The 18,968-nt window shown below is 42.9% G+C and overlaps 1 protein-coding gene across 1 annotated transcript; it reads left to right on the top strand.

Annotated features, from left to right (window-relative positions):
• Window positions 1–244: 244 nt before the first annotated feature.
• On the top strand, window positions 245–12,081 carry LOC116678476 (NACHT, LRR and PYD domains-containing protein 12-like). Its single transcript, XM_032508390.1, has 13 exons — window positions 245–268; window positions 1,520–1,625; window positions 1,839–1,946; window positions 2,209–2,316; window positions 3,300–3,404; window positions 4,612–4,690; window positions 4,867–5,095; window positions 5,231–7,031; window positions 7,123–7,296; window positions 7,390–7,563; window positions 7,760–7,933; window positions 8,665–8,711; window positions 11,546–12,081. The coding sequence occupies exons 2-13, from the start codon at window positions 1,534–1,536 to the stop codon at window positions 12,079–12,081; spliced, it is 3,627 nt and encodes a 1,208-aa protein (XP_032364281.1). The 5' UTR covers window positions 245–268; window positions 1,520–1,533.
• The last annotated feature ends 6,887 nt before the right edge of the window (window positions 12,082–18,968 follow it).

Genomic DNA, 18,968 nt, shown 5'->3' with positions numbered 1-18,968 from the left:
CTTATCTGCCTGTGATGAAGAGTGTTAATGTTCAACCTTTCTCTCATTAATCATAATGTTGCACTTTGGATCTGTGTGTGTGTGTGTATAGATGTAGGTGTGTGTGTGTGTGTGTCTAGGTGTGTGTGTGTGTGTGTGTGTGTGTAGGTGTGTCCTGTAGCTGGTGATCAGGTGTCTTGATAAGGGACATTAAAGGTCAAAGTCTTCCTCTGGTCCTCCACTCCGTCCTGTGTTGTGACCCAGATGTTTCCTCCAGGTTAAACTGTTGGTGAGTAAAACTTTTCAGCTGATTTCTGATCTGTTAGTTTCATCAAACTGGAAAATGGGTTAAAATGAGTTTGGGTTAGGGGGGTCAGGGTTAGTGTTAACCCTTACAGTTAGCTGTTAGCTGTTAGCCACCGTGTTTAGGATCACCATCTTTCCAACCATAGGAGGTAACCATGGTAACAGTTATGGAGGTGATTCAAAGTAAATATTTGAGAAATGAAATGCAGCTCTGAGACAGAGGGAGACAGGACTGAAGGGGATCTGTTAGCGTGAGGACAGTTAATGACTCATTTAATATTACTGACACTCTCTTATTATTCAGATTTAAAACACAACTCATGAAAGAATCTGAAGTCTCTGATGTTTAATCTGTACTTCAGTAAAAGTACCAGTACACGCTACCAAAGTACTGCGTTAGTATTCGTTCTGCTGTGAAGATGTTACCGGTCGGCATTAACGTTGTAAAGGTTACCACACACAATACATAGGAATCATATATATGCTAGTAAATAATAACAATGAACCGTTATTAACTCCATTATATTAATGCAGTGTAACTGTACCATGTAAATACTACACCTAAAATACAACCGTGACAACAGCCAGGTGTAACCTAGGTAACAGGTGAAGAACACAAACAACAAAACCACTAGCGACTTTTAGTACAAAACTAAAGTAACGAGCCAAGTAAAATGTAAGGAGTAGAAAGTACCGATATTCATGTTTAAATGTAAGGAGTAAAAGCAAAAAGTCGCCAAAAAAATAAAAATATCTGAAAAATCTACTAGTTCCCATCTCTGTTGAACTTTGCACTAAAATTCCTAAAATTAATCTTAAGAATGAAAGAAGTTAACTGAAGGAGTTTTAGAAGTTGAAGAGGTCCAATGAGTTCAACATTGTGCAGTAAAATCTTTCTTTTATGAGATTACATAAAACTTTATTGATCCGCAGAGAACAAAGGTCGTCCATTGTTGTAGCACAAATACTTAAAATGTAAGTAAAGAAATGCAGAAAAGAGTCCAAAATAAACACATTACCAGAATATATTACCATCTACAATAATACACCAATAACTACACCATATCATGTTAACATGATAATGCTTACTTACATAGTTTGTATTCATGTAGTTATATTATAGAAAGATAATCTGGTTTATAATGTAATAAAACAGCACAACATGGTAGTAAACAGCACATTGGAGTTTTATCTTTTATAGGCCTACAGTAACAGAGGTGATGTCTCCCAGCAGGTGTGGACTCTGCTATGAGTCAGTGTGAGGACAGAGAGGAGGGACCCCCTCCCTCTAAAAAACCCACTCTGTGGGGGGACCATGACAGCCAGACCAAAGCTCAGAGGTGAGATGATGATGGACTCTTCTCCATGTTAGAGCTCAGCACTCACATCACTCCTCCATCAGGATTCCCTCTCAATATCTAGTTAATAAGAACTTCTTACTGGAATACGCAACAAAGAGACAACCACTGCTTATCTACTGAGATGAGACGCCATCTTTCATCACATTACATTTTGGTGAATAGTAACTCATCCACGGTCTTTGTTTGTATCAGGATGCAGCAGCAGAAACCTGGACCTGGACCCAGCTGTGTGTCCATGAAGAGCGACTGGTCTATGGGTCGTCTTATTACCTTTAAAGATGGACAAGGTTCTGGTGGGAGGTAAGAATTTAAAAGTTAATTTCATGACCCTCCTGAGAAGAAGAATTAGATCTAAGATTTTTTGATGGGTAATACTTTAGTGATTGGACGTGAAAGGGGAGAGAAGGGGAAGACCCTCACAGGTTGGACTCTAACCCTGACCCCCTATATATGTGCACCTGCTCTACCAACCGAGCTAACCGGCATCAAACAGATTAGTTTTTGAGTATGAGTGGAGATGAGCACACAATATTAACCAATCCACGGTCTTTGTTTGTATCAGGATGCAGCAGCAGAAACCAGGACCTGGACCCAGCTGTGTGTCCATGAAGAGTGACTGGTCTATAGGTCGTCTTATTACCTTTAAAGATGGACAAGCTCTTGATGAAAGGTAAGATCTTAAAAGTTAATTTAATGACTTTTCACAACAACACAGACACAGGTTGGTTTATTGCTTTGCTTCTGTCCTTAGGCACTGCCAGGTGCTCTTGAGCAAGGCACCATACCCCCTCCCCCCCCCCCCCCGCCCACTCACTCTGACATCTCTCCATTAGTGCATGTACAGATCCTGAGCGTGTGTGTAGTTCAGGACTGTGTGTGATTACTAACAAAGTGTGGACACAGAGTGTAAATTGTAATTTCCCCATAAATAGATCAATAAACAGATTAAAATAAATTTAAAAAATTGAAACTTAACCCCCCCCCCAGCACCGTAACATGCGCTCACACTAGACCTCCCTGGGTCCAGTAACAAATTCCATCGCAGCGGAAACCACAACAGGGAACTTTAGTTCAGAGAAGATCAATAAACAATAGACCAAATCTTTAACTATTACATCTACAGTACTTTACATTTAACACATTTCCTATATATTGAGTGCATGAGACCATGAATAAAAACCATAAATTTAAAATAAATTGTGAATTAATTATGCGTCATAACACATCACATATTTAAACAGCTCTTACAATGACCCTCCTGAGAAGAAGAATCAGGTCTGGATCCAGATCTTTGTAGTCTCATGTAGGACTCAACAGTATATCATGTCAGCAGTGACATCACAGTGTCCGCCTACAACTTCTTACTTTATTAGTCAAATAAGAGCCAACGACTAAGATTAGACAGCTTCTTTCATTAGATTACCTTAATTTTTTAAAGATTCTTTGATGGGCAATACTTTAATGATAGGACAGCTCAGACATTAAAGGAGAGAGAGGGGGAAGACCGTCACAGGTCAGACTCTAACCCTGACCCTCTACATATGTGCACCTGCTCTACCAACCGAGCTAACCGGCCACAAACAGATTAGTTTTTGAGTATGAGTTGAGATGAGCACACAATAGTAACTCATCCACGGTCTTTGTTTGTATCAGGATGCAGCAGCAGAAACCTGGACCTGGACCCAGCTGTGTGTCCATGAAGAGTGACCGGTCTATGGGTCGTCTTATTAACTTTAAAGATGGACAAGCTGTTGAAAGGTAAGACTTTCAAAGTGAACTTTATTATGAGACTATCTCAGAGCTTCATGTTCTAGATTTGTCATAATCTAATTTTAATCTGATGTCCAGTGACAGCAGGACCAGAACCACCAGAGAGGTTAGCGCCACTGAAGACAATTGTGATTGGTTTAAAGAACTACCAATACACCAGAGCACATTTTTCCATCCCATAATGTGGTGTGGACTAGTCAGACCTTCCTGTGCAGCCCTATGGAGGAAGGTCTGACAATGGGAGACTACTGGGTAGTGATCCAGGCAGAGGGCTTTGGTCAGATTGTAGACAGGAAAGGGACACTGGTGGTCTTCAGGGATGTAGTGGGATAAAAAAATCAACCTGGGACTTTGGGATGGAGCGGCCTTTCATGAGAGCATGAGGAGAGAGCACGTAGAACCTTTTTAGAAGTAATTTTAATAATAGTATTAATAACACTACAAAAAGAGACCAAAACAAGCCAACGCTACGTTATACAGCCCTGCTTCATACTCCTCCTGCCTGTCCTCCTCCTCTTCATCATTTTCCTCCTCATCACCATCATGACAGGACTTAATAATAACTAATAACAATAGTAATAATAATAATACACTTGAATATGTTTCATACTGTATTTACATGCAAAATTAAAGACTTTTAAAGTTGTAAAAGACTAGAATTATCGGCATATAGTAATGAGTTTAGGAGGTCATTGTTATAATAACATTATAAATGCATATTCTTTCTGAAACCGGAAATTGAAATATGATGGCCGGTTCAACCTGGGATGGACCGGCTGTTCAGGAAATCTCCCAAACCTCCGATGGCCAGTCCGCCCTTGGTGGCCTTCTTGAATCATGGGGGGACAACAGACTGTAGCAGTGAGAGGTTGAAAATGTCAATGAAGACATCTTCCAGTTGATCTGCTGACACCTTAAGAGCTTGGCCATCAGGTCCAGGTTACCTGAGACCTGCAGGTTTCCTCTTGTAGTCTGTGATGGTCCTTAGTCCAGACCCCATGTTCCTGGTGTTGGATCCCTGGTAGTTGGAGTCCACAGTATTCCCGTATTGTCTCTTTGCACTTAGACTCAAATTGCTAGACCACAGCACTGATGCCGATACCCGAACGATACCCAATCATAGTCCTGAACCACATAATCATCAGGACTGTTCACAGATCATTAAATGTTCTTAAACTTGATGTTTCCTCTACAGAGTTCACCAGGAGAGCTCAGAGGGCCTCGGTGGTCAGTCTGACCTGCAGCAGCAAACAGACCTGGACTCCTTATTTATGGTGTGTACATATTAAAAGAACATTTTAATTATTATCTACAGATTAAATAATAAACCAGCATTCAGATCCCAATAGTCTCCATGCTGCTCTTTTCAAAGCAGCAGGCCTTCAGACTGAGAGATGAATCACATGTTGAGTTCTTTAAACTAAATGTTGACTTTATCATTCTGGTCCAGCTGCTGGAGGAGAACATCGTCACTTTTATAAAGAACGAGCTGAAGAAGATTCAGAAGGTTCTATGTCCAGATTACCCAGAATGCTTAGAGAGTCAAAGGGAGGATGAGGATGTGTTGGAGGGTGAGGATGAAGAGCAGAGGAGGAGGAGCAGAGAAGCATTTCTGAAGATCACACTGCACTTCCTGAGGAGAATGAAGCAGGAGGAGCTGGCTGACCGTCTGCAGAGCAGTAAGAGGATTTTAACACATTTAAAAATGGGACATTTACTAATGTCTGAAAAGATGCATGAAATATATACTTATTATTTGAATGTTGAAATATGTTCTTTGACTTATTGATTTTTCTTGTTGTGTGTTCATTCAGGAAGTCATTCTGGAGTTTGTCAGCGTAAACTCAAGACTAACCAGAAGATAAAGTTCCAGTGTTTGTTTGAGGGGATTGCTAAAGCAGGAAACCCAACCGTTCTGCATCAGATGTTCACAGAGATCTACCTCATGGAGGGAGGGGCTGCAGGGGTCAATGAAGAACATGAGGTCAGACAGATTGAAACAGCATCCAGGAAACCAGACAGACCAGAAACAATAATCAGATGTGAAGACATCTTTAAAGCCACACCTGGAAGAGATGAACCAATCAGAACCGTGATGACGACGGGAGTGGCTGGCATCGGGAAAACAGTCTTAACACAGAAGTTCACTCTGGACTGGGCTGAAGGCAAAGCCAACCAGGACATCCAGTTCATATTCCCATTCACCTTCAGAGAGCTGAATGTGCTGAAAGAGAGAAAGTTCAGCTTGGTAGAACTTGTTGATCACTTCTTTAGTGAAACCAAAGAAGCAGGAATCAGCAGGTTTGAAGAGGTCCAGGTGGTCTTCATCTTTGACGGTCTGGATGAGTGTCGACTTCCTCTGGACTTCCTCAACACTGAGATCCTGACTGATGTTACAGAGTCCACCTCAGTGGGTGTGCTGCTGACAAACCTCATCAGGGGGAATCTGCTTCCCTCTGCTCGCCTCTGGATAACCACACGACCTGCAGCAGCCAATCAGATCCCTGCTGAGTATGTTGACATGGTGACAGAGGTCAGAGGATTCACTGACCCACAGAAGGAGGATTATTTCAGTAAGAGATACAGAGACAAGAAGCAGGCCAGCAAAATCATCTCCCACATCAAGACATCACGAAGCCTCCACATCATGTGCCACATCCCAGTCTTCTGCTGGATCACTGGTACAGTTCTGGAGAAGGTGTTGGAGACCAGAGAGGGAAGAGAGCTGCCCAAGACCCTGACTGAGATGTACATCCACTTCCTGGTAGTTCAGTCCAAACTGAACGTTAAATATCATGGGAAATCTGAGATGGATCAACACTGGAGTCCAGAGACCAGGAAGATGATCGAGTCTCTGGGAAAACTGGCTTTTGAGCAGCTGCAGAAAGGCAACCTGATCTTCTATGAATCAGACCTGACAGAGTGTGGCATCGATATCAGAGCAGCATCAGTGTACTCAGGAGTGTTCACACAGATCTTTAAAGAGGAGAGTGGACTGTACCAGGACAAGGTGTTCTGCTTCGTCCATCTGAGTGTTCAGGAGTTCCTGGCTGCTCTTCATGTCCATCTGACCTTCATCAACTCTGGAGTCAACCTGCTGGCAGAAGAACAAACAACCTCCTGGCTGTCTAAAGTCTTCAGAGTCAAACCTATATTAAACCATCTCCATCAGAGTGCTGTGGACAAAGCTTTACAGAGTCCAAATGGACACCTGGACTTGTTCCTCCGCTTCCTCCTGGGTATTTCACTGCAGACCAATCAGAGACACCTACAAAGTCTGATGACCTATGCTGGAAGTAGCTCAGAGACCAATCAGGAAACAGTTGAGTACATCAAGAAGAAGATCAGTGGGAATCTGTCTGCAGAGAGAAGCATCAATCTGTTCCACTGTCTGAATGAACTGAATGATGGTTCTCTAGTGGAGCAGATCCAACAGTCCCTGAGTTCAGGAAGTCTCTCCACAGATAAACTGTCTCCTGCTCAGTGGTCAGCTCTGATATTCATCTTACTGACATCAGAAGAAGCTCTGGACGTGTTTGACCTGAAGAAATACTTTGCTTCAGAGGAGGCTCTTCTGAGGCTGCTGCCAGTGGTCAAAGCCTCCAACAAAGCTCTGTACGTGCACACACAACTATTCAGATTAAATTACATTTTTATTCAGAGAAAAACTAATTTTTTATGTACTGTATTGCTGACTCCTTTTCAGGCTGAGTGTCTGTAACCTGTCAGAGAGAAGCTGTGAAGCTCTGTCCTCAGTTCTCAGCTCCCAGTCCTCTATTCTGAGAGAGCTGGACCTGAGTAACAACAACCTGCAGGATTCAGGAGTGAAGCTGATGTCTCCTGGACTGAAGAGTCCACACTGCAGACTGGAGACTCTAAGGTTGGTGTTCAGTTAAATAAAAAGTATCACACTCTAAGCGGTTATTTCCTCCCTTTTAATTATTGGATTGACTTTTCATTGAATCCATTTCAGACTGAGTGGCTGTGACCTGTCAGAGAGAAGCTGTGAAGCTCTGTCCTCAGTTCTCAGCTCCCAGTCCTCTAGTCTGAGAGAGCTGGACCTGAGTAACAATGACCTGCAGGATTCAGGAGTGGAGCTGATGTCTCCTGGACTGAAGAGTCCACACTGCAGACTGGAGACTCTTAGGTTGTTGTTCAGTTAGGATCTGAGTATTTTTTTTTTTTATAAATCCCTACTTGGATTTACATTGGACCAATGTGAATGTTTATCACGGTGTGTGTGTGTGTGTGTGTGTGTGTGTGTGTGTGTGTGTGTGTGTGTGTGCCTGTCTGTGTGTGTGTGTGTGTGTGTGTGTGTGTGTGTGTGGTGTGTGTGTGTGTAGTCTCTCAGGCTGTATGATCTCAGAGGAAGGCTGTACTTCTCTGGCCTCAGCTCTGAGCTCCAACCCCTCCCATCTGAGAGTGCTGGACCTGAGCTACAATCATCCAGGAGACTCAGGAATGAAGATGCTTTCTACTTTATTGGAGGATCCAGAAAACAGACTGGACACTCTCAGGTATGGACAGACACGTACTAAGGGACTCTGCTTCATGTTTAATGGAGGATCTGAGTAAAGGTGTATCTGATTTTTATTGATGGTCAGAGGTCTGGAACAATTCAATTGACATTGACAAAATAAGATCTAATTAACTCACTTTTTACTTTAAGCAAAGTACATTCACATTAAGTACTTGCTTATCCTAGTCAATCTTTGTACCGATATGTAGGTAGCTGAAATTCGTTACCAGCACCCAATGGTACCGTTTTTCAGTAGCCTACTCTCTATGATGTTGTGCTTGTGTCAGACTAAGTGAAACCACACCTGCCCTGACTGTGACTTGAACAAGCTGTAGTGAGAGGTGTAGAGTCAACGTAGTCTCACGCCGTCTTTCTGAAACCTGTATTTCACACTATGATCAGAGTCGGCCCTCCTAATGAAATGTTTGGTGTTACTGATAGAGCAACAAACAAGGATCATGATGTTTGCTTGATCTAAAATGGCGGCAACGTAGGGCAGCAGGTTTTCTTGGGTCACCATTGTTGCAATGGTGACCCAAGAAAACCTGCTGCCCTACGTTGCCGCTGCCTGTGTCCCCGCATTTAGTTTTCAGTAAATGGTATTTGACCGGCAAATACAACAAAGGACCCGTTGATGTGCAGGGCCGGCCCTGACTATGATGGTTATATTTGTCAATTACCCACAGCCCTGGAGTATGATGTTGATTGTGTCTTTGTTTCTTCCTGCAGGGTGGACCATGGTGGACCACAGAATATGAAACCTGGTCTGAGGAAGTGTGAGTGTGTTTTAAGTTTTCCCTAAGCTTAAACAAGTCAACAGTTAACAGTTCTCACCTTCAAAGCTAGTGAACACATAAACACAGCTAACCTGCTGAACTGACCTTAAAACTACAGGAGAACTAGTTACCAAACTGAGAGCTGCACACGACTGGTAACTGCAACAATAATACTTTACAAAAGTTTAAAGTCCATTAGTCTCCAGACCTCAGTCAGCTGGACATTAAACTTAGTTTTTCTCTCCTCTGCTGACTGCATGTTTCTCCCTCCAACGTGCTCTACATGTCCTCTCTCACTTCCTCCTTTCTTTTCTACTCCCCAACAAAGCCCTCTGATTGGCTAGGAGTGGAGCTATACAGAGAATAATTAACTTAGATTACTCCACTGAAAATACGTTACACTTCCCTTCAAAACAAAGGATTATGGGATTTACACCATTTATTCATGTAGTTAACTGTATTAAACATACACTTTATTTCTATTTATTTAAAAGTATTTGTGTAGGTCATGTAGATTTTAAATTATCTCGTTGACCGGTTCTGGTTTGGCCCAAATTGGCCAAATCCTCTCAGACTCCAGATGTGGCCTCTTCACCTCGCACCTTTATGTGTTCGTTTGAATGTTAGACCAGAAAATCAACACGCAGGATACGCTGAGATAAGTTACATCAAAGCTTTAGTAAAATGATTTTGCAGAAAACAAACATATGGACACAGTTGTCTTTCAAGGATCTCCCTTCACCCTACCAACAGACCGAGTCTATCCAGGAACTGGTTCCCGCTAACCAAGACCAGACTATTTATGCACGTTGGCCAGTCCCCTAGCCCGTCCCTGGTCGTGGTCTTATCTTCTTTGTATGTTGTCCAGCCTGTGAGTTCCTCACCCCATCGTCTCCATCGTTAAAGCAAGGTCGTGCAAAACACCTTTTACTCTCCCACTCCCAGGCCCATGAAGATAGTCTGGTCTTTATCTTCTACCAACCCAGGACCGGGGCGAGCCAGGTCACTCCAAGACCTGTATCTGACTTCTTTACTCATTAAAACACAGCTTCGTTGCTCTCTGTTCTTCCTGATAGGAAAGTCCTTAATTAGGTTTAATTCATTTCTTATTTATCTGGTACTTCCTTTAATCTTATCAGCCCGATATTCTCACAGAAATATCCTACACTGAATTTTTAAAGTTTCTTGCCTGAAGTACGAAGATATATTTTCTTCCTTTTTCTGGAAAGATGTTAGGTTTTAATTAATTAATTTAAAATCCACAAACAGAACAAACTGAACACGTTGATCCAACAGAACTAATAAATACATAAATACATGAATCAACATTCGAGCCAACAGAAAGCTAACTTTGGTTCTTTATTTTTTATTCACACATAATTTGTGTTCAAGTAACCTTCAGTTTTCTTCGCTGGATGTTTTTAATAAATAAGCGTTGAAAAAACTCACAGTCCATGAACACAACACGGCATTATTAATGTCCCAAAGATGTTTAAAAGGTGAATAAAGTGAGTTGAGGTAGATTTATCTTCCAGTTCCTCCCTGATGGGAGACCTGGTATCAGATATACCACACAGACACAAACATACCATAAATCCTCATTTTTCATCCATAAACTGGTATTTCTATAAGTGAACATCAGCTAATAGCAGTTTTAGAAAGCAGATGGTTCAGAGCTGCTTTGTGCTGCAGTAGAAGAAGATGGGACAGTTTTATTAGTGAGACTTTATTCAGTTGATGTTTCCAGTGACGTGCGGTGATGTCAGTAAGAGGCTTGGCACTGAGTTATGAAAGCCAGATTACCTAATTTATTGTTTAGGCTAATAATCAACATTACGCACAAGCGCGGCACACACGCACGGTTGATAGCAAGACATTTCCAAACAATCTATCAATCAAAATCAATCTAATGTAATTATATAACACTTTACAGCAACCAGCAGGCTACGGTGCTTAACAGAATGAGTATAACATCATCCAATAGAAAGAGAGAACATAGAAACAGTAAAATCAGAAAAGGTCTCAAAGAAACAAAAGAATGAAACTGTCCCACCCCTGCTCCGTATTAAAAGCCAGTCGTCTTTACGGCGCTTTAGTTTGCATAGTCTCTGACTCGGAGAGGGCTGAAAGACGTGCCGGCCCGGTCCGGTTCCGACTGGCTGTTTTGATCCGTTTCTGGGTGGAAAATGTGCAAAGCTGTAGTTGCCGGTATTATGTGAGCTGACGGCTTTTCCTGCTTGGTTAAAGCTGTGGGCGGGTTGTTCAGATCCAGGACCCGTAGAGGCCCAGCCGCTGACTGTTAGCACATAGCCACATAGCCACATCTTTTCTTCCAAACCAGATCGGACAAGTTTTTTTCCCTTTTGCCATCTAAGGCTGGCGTAGACCTCCATCTAAGGCTGGCGTAGACCTCCATCTAAGGCTGGCGTAGACCTCCATCTAAGGCTGGCGTAGACCTCCATCTAAGGCTGGCGTAGACCTCCATCTAAGGCTGGCGTAGACCTCCATCTTGCTATTAGTTCTTTTTTTGAGTTTGAGTTTAGAGGAGTTCCTCAGCGCTGTGATATTGGCGGACACCGCTGCTGTTATTTTGACTTTGAATTTCGCGGGGATTGCTCTTACAACGTAGCTGGTGTAATGACGTCAGCTACGCAAAGGGCCGGGAATATCTCGATTTTAATTGGTCCATGTTTGATATGTAACGGAGATGATTACTGGCATAACACATTTACGTGCAAAGGCACAGCAGAGTTGTTCCTTTTGCAATGTGCACATTGTTAATAAATGATCAGATGATAACCTGCAGCTGTATTGTGTCTTGTTCTCTCCATCAGATGTCTGTGAACTGGAACTGGACACAAACACAGTACACAGAGACCTCAGACTGTCTGACAACAACAGGAAGGTGATACATGTGATGGAGGATCAGTCATATCCTGATCATCCAGACAGATTTGAGATCTGGCGTCAGCTGCTGTGTAGAGATGGTCTGACTGGTCGCTGTTACTGGGAGGTCCAGAGGAGAGGAGAGATTTATATATCAGTGAGTTACAGAGAAATCAGAAGGAAAGGAGATAGTAGAGATTGTGGGTTTGGATGTAATGATCATTCCTGGAGTCTGGTCTGCTCTGATGATCGTGGTTTCTCTGTCTGGCACAATAACAGAGAAACATTCCTCACTTCCTGCTCTGTCTCTAACAGAGTAGCAGTGTATGTGGACGTTCCTGCTGGCTCTCTGTCCTTCTACACAGTCTCCTCTGACTCACTGATCCACCTCCACACCTTCAACACCACATTCACTCAGCCTCTCTATCCTGGGTTTACGGTCTGCTCTGGTTCCTCGGTGTCTCTGTGTCCTCTGCAGGACTGAGAGTCTCTCCTGTGGACAGAAACACTGACTGAAGACCAGCTGCTGAAATCAAAGTTCAGTCTGTTCACCATCACACACACTCTGCACTGTGAAGCAGATCTGAGACTCAAACACAACAACATTCATCTGATTTCATCTCTGGTTATCAACATTTGAACTGTTTGACTGAAACACTTCATGATATGTCACATCTCAAAAATAATCAACTGTTATTGGTCACTATTATGTCCTTTATATTTTAAATCATATTGTAATATATTTAAAATGTGGAAAACAATTGTTTCTATAAACAATCAACATATAGTCTAATGTTTCTAAATGCTTTTAATAAAATCTATACATTTCATCATTTGTTCATTTGGGTGGGGGGGGGCAGTAGCTCAGTCCGTAGGGAGTTGGGTCGGCTGATTTATTCATCTGACTTGTAGAATAACGTCAATGATCGACTTGTTTTAAATGTCGGGGAATGTGGAACAACTTAATGCAAAATGAGTTCAATAAAACAAGGCCACATGCTGATTATTTGATGATGTATTCTTCCTGTTGTGTCTGTGTTTCAACTCCTAATTAAAAAGTAAAGTTTCCGTCCACTAAAGGTTCTGTTGTTGTCTCTGACAGACTCAGATTATTATTCTAAGAGTCTGACAACATTATGGGATGGATCCCTACAGAGATAGACCTTTAGTTAAAGAGTAAGATCCTTTTAGTTTAACATGAAACAGAAATCACCATCACCAAACCCACCAGACTCCATGTAAATAATCACTACTTTTAGTGTGTATAGAACAGCATATCTCCACCAGACTCCATGTAAATAATCACTACTTTCAGCGTGTATAGAGCAGCATATCTCCACCAGACTCCATGTAAATAATCACTACTTTTAGCATGTATAGAGCAGCATATCTCCACCAGACTCCATGTAAATAATCACTACTTTTAGCGTGTTTAGAGCAGCATATCTCCACCAGACTCCATGTAAATAATCACTAGTTTTAGCGTGTATAGAGCAGCATATCTCCACCAGACTCCATGTAAATAATCACTACTTTTAGCGTGTATAGAGCAGCATATCTCCACCGACTCCATGTAATTAATCACTACTTTAGTGTGTATAGAGCAGCATATCTCCACCAGACTCCATGTAAATAATCACTACTTTTAGTGTGTATAGAGCAGCATATCTCCACCAGACTCCATGTAAATAATCACTACTTTTAGTGTGTATAGAGCAGCATATCTCCACCAGACTGCATGTAAATAATCACTACTTTTAGCGTGTATAGAGCAGCATATCTCCACATTTATTTCAGCTTGAATGTGTGATACACCCTTAAGGGATAACATAATAACCAGCGTAGCGTTTAGTACGAATTTCATATTTTATTGGTAAGCAATATTAACGTAGCGGGGGAACAAAGAAAGCGGAACCAATGTGCGGGTATCGGTACACCCCGGGGCCCAGGTGACGGACACTTTCCTCCTCTTTGGAGACGAGGATGGCGGTTTGTTTCCTCTCTCCCTGATGCCGTAATTCTGCTTTCCAGGTCGGTACTCGGTAACTATGACAACAGCCGGTTTCCTTCTGCCGTGTGTGTGGGGGACTGAAGCTGTGGGGGGGTAGTTATGGAGGTTATGATGGGGAAAGGCGAGCTAAAGAGCCGCGTTTGGAACCGCGGGAAACGGGCTTGGTAAACAATAGAGCTCGCGGCTAGCTAATGGCGGTTTTCCACTGCGTGGTATCTACTCTACTCGCCTTTTTTGGTTTTCCATTAAGAGAAGAAGTCCCCGGGACCTGCTACCAGGTACTTTATGTAGTACTAGATAAAGGACCTGCTACCAGGTACTTTATGTAGTACTAGATAAAGGACCTGCTACCAGGTACTTTATGTAGTACTAGATAAAGGACCTGCTACCAGGTACTTTATGTAGTACTACCTCAGTCGAGGTTCCCAGCGAGCTGAGGCGACACCAGAAGGTGACGTAGGAACCTGCAGACCGCTGATTGGTCGGATCACCGCGTTGTTAGCAACAAGAACCTTTAAAAAAAAAAAAAAAAAATCTAGCCCGACACCGAGAGATTATCTCCTCTCTGCACTATTCTCACTGTTCAACTGTTCAGTATTAAGGGCTGTTAGGGGCTGTTAGGGGCTACTAGGGGCTGTTAGGGGCTACTAGGGGCTGTTAGGGGCTTTTAGGGGCTGTTAGGGGCTTTTGCATGTTGTCTACAATGTTGCACACTGTTCCTTTAAAAAAACAAGACAACATATCAAAGAAAAGTTTTTATTTAGCTTTTCAAGTAGCGCATCAAACCCTCCTGTACATCCCGGTCTTCTTCCTCTGCACCAGTAACGGCGTCTCCCCCCCCCCCCCCCCCCGCTCTGCTGTCCCAGATGCATCCCAGTCGTTGTCATAAACCAGACTCTCATAAAAATTATACGAAGCACCGCAGATCAGAACCAGAGATCAGAACCAGAGATCAGAACCAGAACCAGAGATCGTGCATCGATCGCCCACCAGACGGTCTGCGGCGGCGATTTCACAAAGCGTGAATGATCTGAAACACAAACAGCAGACATGTTTTGGTGTGTAACCATGGTTACTAAAGTTCCTGTGCTTTATTTAGCGTATAGTAAATACTGACTGGGACCTGAACACATGCAGATGTTAGCTAACGTTACCGGAAACTTAACTTTACTCTTTTGTGTCGGCGAACAAACGTCAACTCCGTCGGAATTCTTTTTCAGATTTTTGTTGCTTCCTTCAGCTTCTTTAGAAACAAAAAAAATGTTCTGGCTGTGGCAAATTAGCCGACGTGTTGTTGTGATTCACGTTGAAAGATTACGTAATCACGCGTAGCTATGGTGACCAGCCCACGCTGAAGCGTTGCTCAATCTGCAATGGAAAAAGGACGCGAAATGCGTAGAGTTGAGACAAGTCGAGCTGTTACCAGCAGTGGAAAAACTAGCTAACAGGTGTGTATCGGGGTGGTACCATAGACAGGTAAAGACATGGACCAACAGGTCCCGTTGTTTCCATGGAGACCAGTGGAGTCTGTTAGAAGCTCTTTCCCGGTGATGCTGAGCGTTACTGCGCAGACTCCAACTGAGCTCGATGACGTAGATGTGAACCGTTATTACTGCTAACTAACATGCTAGTTAACATTAACATAGACACAGGCTAATTACTGCTAACTAACATGCTAGTTAACATTAACATAGACACAGGCTAATTACTGCTAACTAACATGCTAGTTAACATTAACACAGGCACAGGCTAATTACTGCTAACTAACATGCTATTTAACATTAACATAGACACAGGCTAATTACTGCTAACTAACATGCTAGTTAACGTTAACATGTACACAGGCTAATTACCGCTAATTAACATGCTAGTTAACATTAACATAAACACAGTCTAATTACTGCTAACTAACATGCTAGTTAACATTAACACAGGCACAGGCTAATTACTGCTAACTAACATGCTAGTTAGCATAGGGTTGTGTGTGTGGTTCTGGGTGCTGGTGCTTCCATTCCCTGGTAATGAGTTATTTTGTGGTTTTTAACGTATCCTGACAGGATTGTTAATGTTAAAATGTTGTTTAACTCTTAAAGGGGAGTTCCTCCTAAAAGTTGTCCAGAGTATTAGTAAAGGAATGTATTATAAGTTGAACTATTGTCCCAGGTGTATGATGGCTCATGTTTTGACTCTGAAGTTGTTTGAATATTTATTTCCAGCCAAAGAGGGTTTATGATTTCCATGATGACATTAGTGTAACGGAGGAGTTTGGAGGTAGAAAGAAGAGATAGATATTATTATTGAAACGGTGCAGTAAGGGTGATATTTATTTTGGGAAGGACGAGACTATTCTGGGAATTTGAGTGTGGAAGATTTTGCCCACTGAAAAATGGGGAGTAAAGAAAATTATGTTGGGGTTGTTAAATTGAAGTGAGACATGTTTCCACGAGGGGAACGTTGTTGTTGACGACTGTTTTCTGCTTTTTGTGTTTGGGAGAATTTGTAATAAACAGAGATTTGGAGACGAGGACGGCGGTTCGTTCTCTCACTCACTGACTCCGTGATTCTGCTTTCCAGGGTTTCTCCTCTGAGAGTTAAGTAGTGAACCAATCAAGAACAATCATTGGTTACCACGGGTACTCTATTTGGAAAACCCCCATCCCCCTTGGGGCAGACGTCAGCTGGCGACCGAGCAGGAAAGAAGGAGGAGGAGAGGAGGAGCTTGCAGCAGTGAAGGAGGAAGAGGAGGAGCAGCCTGCAGCAGTGAAGGAGGAAGAGGAGGAGGAGGAGCCTGCAGCAGTGAAGGAGGAAGAGGAGGAGGAGCCTGTAGCAGTAAAGGTGAAAAGAGGAGGAGGAGAGCTGCAGCAGTGAAGGAGGAAGAGGAGGAGAGCAGCTTGCAGCAGTGAAGGGGAAGAGGAGGAGGAGCCTGCAGCAGTGAAGGAGGAGGAGGAGGAGCAGCATGCAGCAGTGAAGGAGGAAGAGAGGAGGAGCCTGTAGCAGTGAAGGAGGAAGAGGAGGAGGAGAGCTGTAGCAGTGAAGGAGGAAGAGGAGGAGGAGCCTGCAGCAGTGAAGGAGGAAGAGGAGGAGTATGTGGTGGAGAAGGTTTTGGACCGCAGAGTGGTGAAGGGAAGAGTAGAGTTTCTGCTGAAATGGAAGGGGTTCTCAGAGTAAGGAGGAGTCTAGAATATTAATAATTGCTGATTTTGGTCCAAACACACACACACACACACACACACACACTCACAGACCCGCAAATAACCTATCACCATGGCAACAAGATAAAAGGAATAATCCAAACTAGCAGCTAGAGTGAGAATGTATTTCCTAAAAAACAAAGTGTGAGGAGATGTTCTTCTGTCTGCACTCACCTTTCCAGTGAGGAGAACACATGGGAGCCGCAAGACCACCTGGACCTGGACCTGATCACCGAGTACCTGCAGAGACACCAGGAGGAGGAGGAGGAGGAGGAGGAGGAGGAGGAGGAGGGCGGCAAGAGGAAAGGTGTCAGGGAGGCCTCGGGAGACTCAGAGGAGCGAGGGAGCAAGAGGAAGAAGGAGGAGGTGAGTGAAGGAAAGAGGTTACTCCAGACTGAAGAGACCAGGAATCTAATCTCAATATTAATGAATGCTCACAGACGTTTTCACAAAGAGAGACACACACACACACAGACACACAGAGACACACACAAACACACAGAGAGAGACAGAGAGAGACACACACACACACATAGAGAGACACGCACGCACACACACACACACACACACACACACACACAGAGAGAGAGACACACACACACAGAGAGAGAGATTATTGTTAAATATATGTGGATAGTGCAACAATATTATTATGAATGGTTAAAACATAAGTCATAAGTTCTTCTATAAATAGATGTTTGAGTCATTTTTTAAAGGTCTCCATAGTCTGGTTTCTTTGAGCTCAAAAGAGAAGGCTAAAAACCCGTTAAGAACTCGGCCTGTTGAAGCCTGTTGGTGCTAACGCTAGCAGGAGGAGAAGTGGGTGGAGCAGCACCGGGTGGTTTCATCTGGCTCGCTACTGACAGAACTACACCTTTAAAAATAAAACTACCAACAGAACTACACCTTTAAAAATAAAACTACTGACAGAACTACACCTTTAAAAATAAAACTACTGACAGAACTACACCTTTAAAAATAAAACTACTGACAGAACTACACCTTTAAAAATAAAACTACTGACAGAACTACACCTTTAAAAATAAAACAACTGACAGAACTACACCTTTAAAAATAAAACTACTGACAGAACTACACCTTTAAAAATAAAACTACTGACAGAACTACACCTTTAAAAATAAAACTACCGGCAGAACAGACACACTTTAAAATAAACTACTGACAGAACTACACCTTTAAAAATAAATAAAGTTACTGACCAACTACACTTTTAAAATAAAACTACTGACAGAACTACACCTTTAAAAATAAAACTACCGACAGAACTACACCTTTAAAAATAAAACTACTGACAGAACTACACCTTTAAAAATAAAACTACCGACAGAACTGCAACTTTAAAAATAAAACTGACAGAACTACACCTTTAAAAATAAAACTACCTACAGAACTACACCTTTAAAAATAAAACTACCGACAGAACTACACCTTTAAAAATAAAACTACCGACAGAATACACCTTTAAAGATAAAAATAAAACACAGCTACGTGTTGAAATTGACCTTTTATTCTCCTTTAAGGAGCAACACTTCCCATAAAAACTGTGTGTGTGTGTGTGTGAGAGAAGTGCATTTAAACATGATTTTCGGGTGATTGGTGTCACCCGTAGTCTCCATCTTCTCCTCCGACCCCCCCTGCTTCTTGTTCACGTCATAGAGGGACTCGCCTTCCAGGAACCCACGTAGACCCCTGAACTCACCACCCAGCCCCCACCACTCCCAGTCGAGAGGGTCGTCCCAACATCGCAATGACTTGACTGTCATCTGTCTCTGTGTCGGCGTTCTAACCTCCGTCCTCGTCCTCTGTATTGGCGCTCTAACCTCCGTCCCCGTCCTCTGTCTCTGTGTTGGTGCTCTAACCTCCGTCCTCTTCCTCTGTATTGGCGCTCTAACCTCCGTCCCCGTCCTCTGTCTCTGTGTCGGCGCTCTAACCTCCGTCCTCTGTCTCTGTGTCGGCGCTCTAACCTCCGTCCCCGTCCTCTGTGTCGGCGCTAACCTCCGCCCTGTCTCTGTCTCTGTGTCGGCGCTCTAACCTCCGTCCCCGTCCTCTGTCTCTGTGTCGGCGCTCTAACCTCCGTCCCTGTCCTCGTCTCTTTGTCGGCGCTCTAACCCCGACTATAATATGTAAATAGTTTTCTTTCTAAATGAT

The sequence above is a fragment of the Etheostoma spectabile genome, unplaced genomic scaffold, assembly GCF_008692095.1.
Source record: "Etheostoma spectabile isolate EspeVRDwgs_2016 unplaced genomic scaffold, UIUC_Espe_1.0 scaffold00007521, whole genome shotgun sequence".
NCBI classification, from domain to species: Eukaryota; Metazoa; Chordata; class Actinopteri; order Perciformes; family Percidae; genus Etheostoma; species Etheostoma spectabile.
The sequence above is the reverse complement of the archived record's forward strand: the minus strand, read 5'-3'. Positions and strand labels throughout refer to the sequence as shown.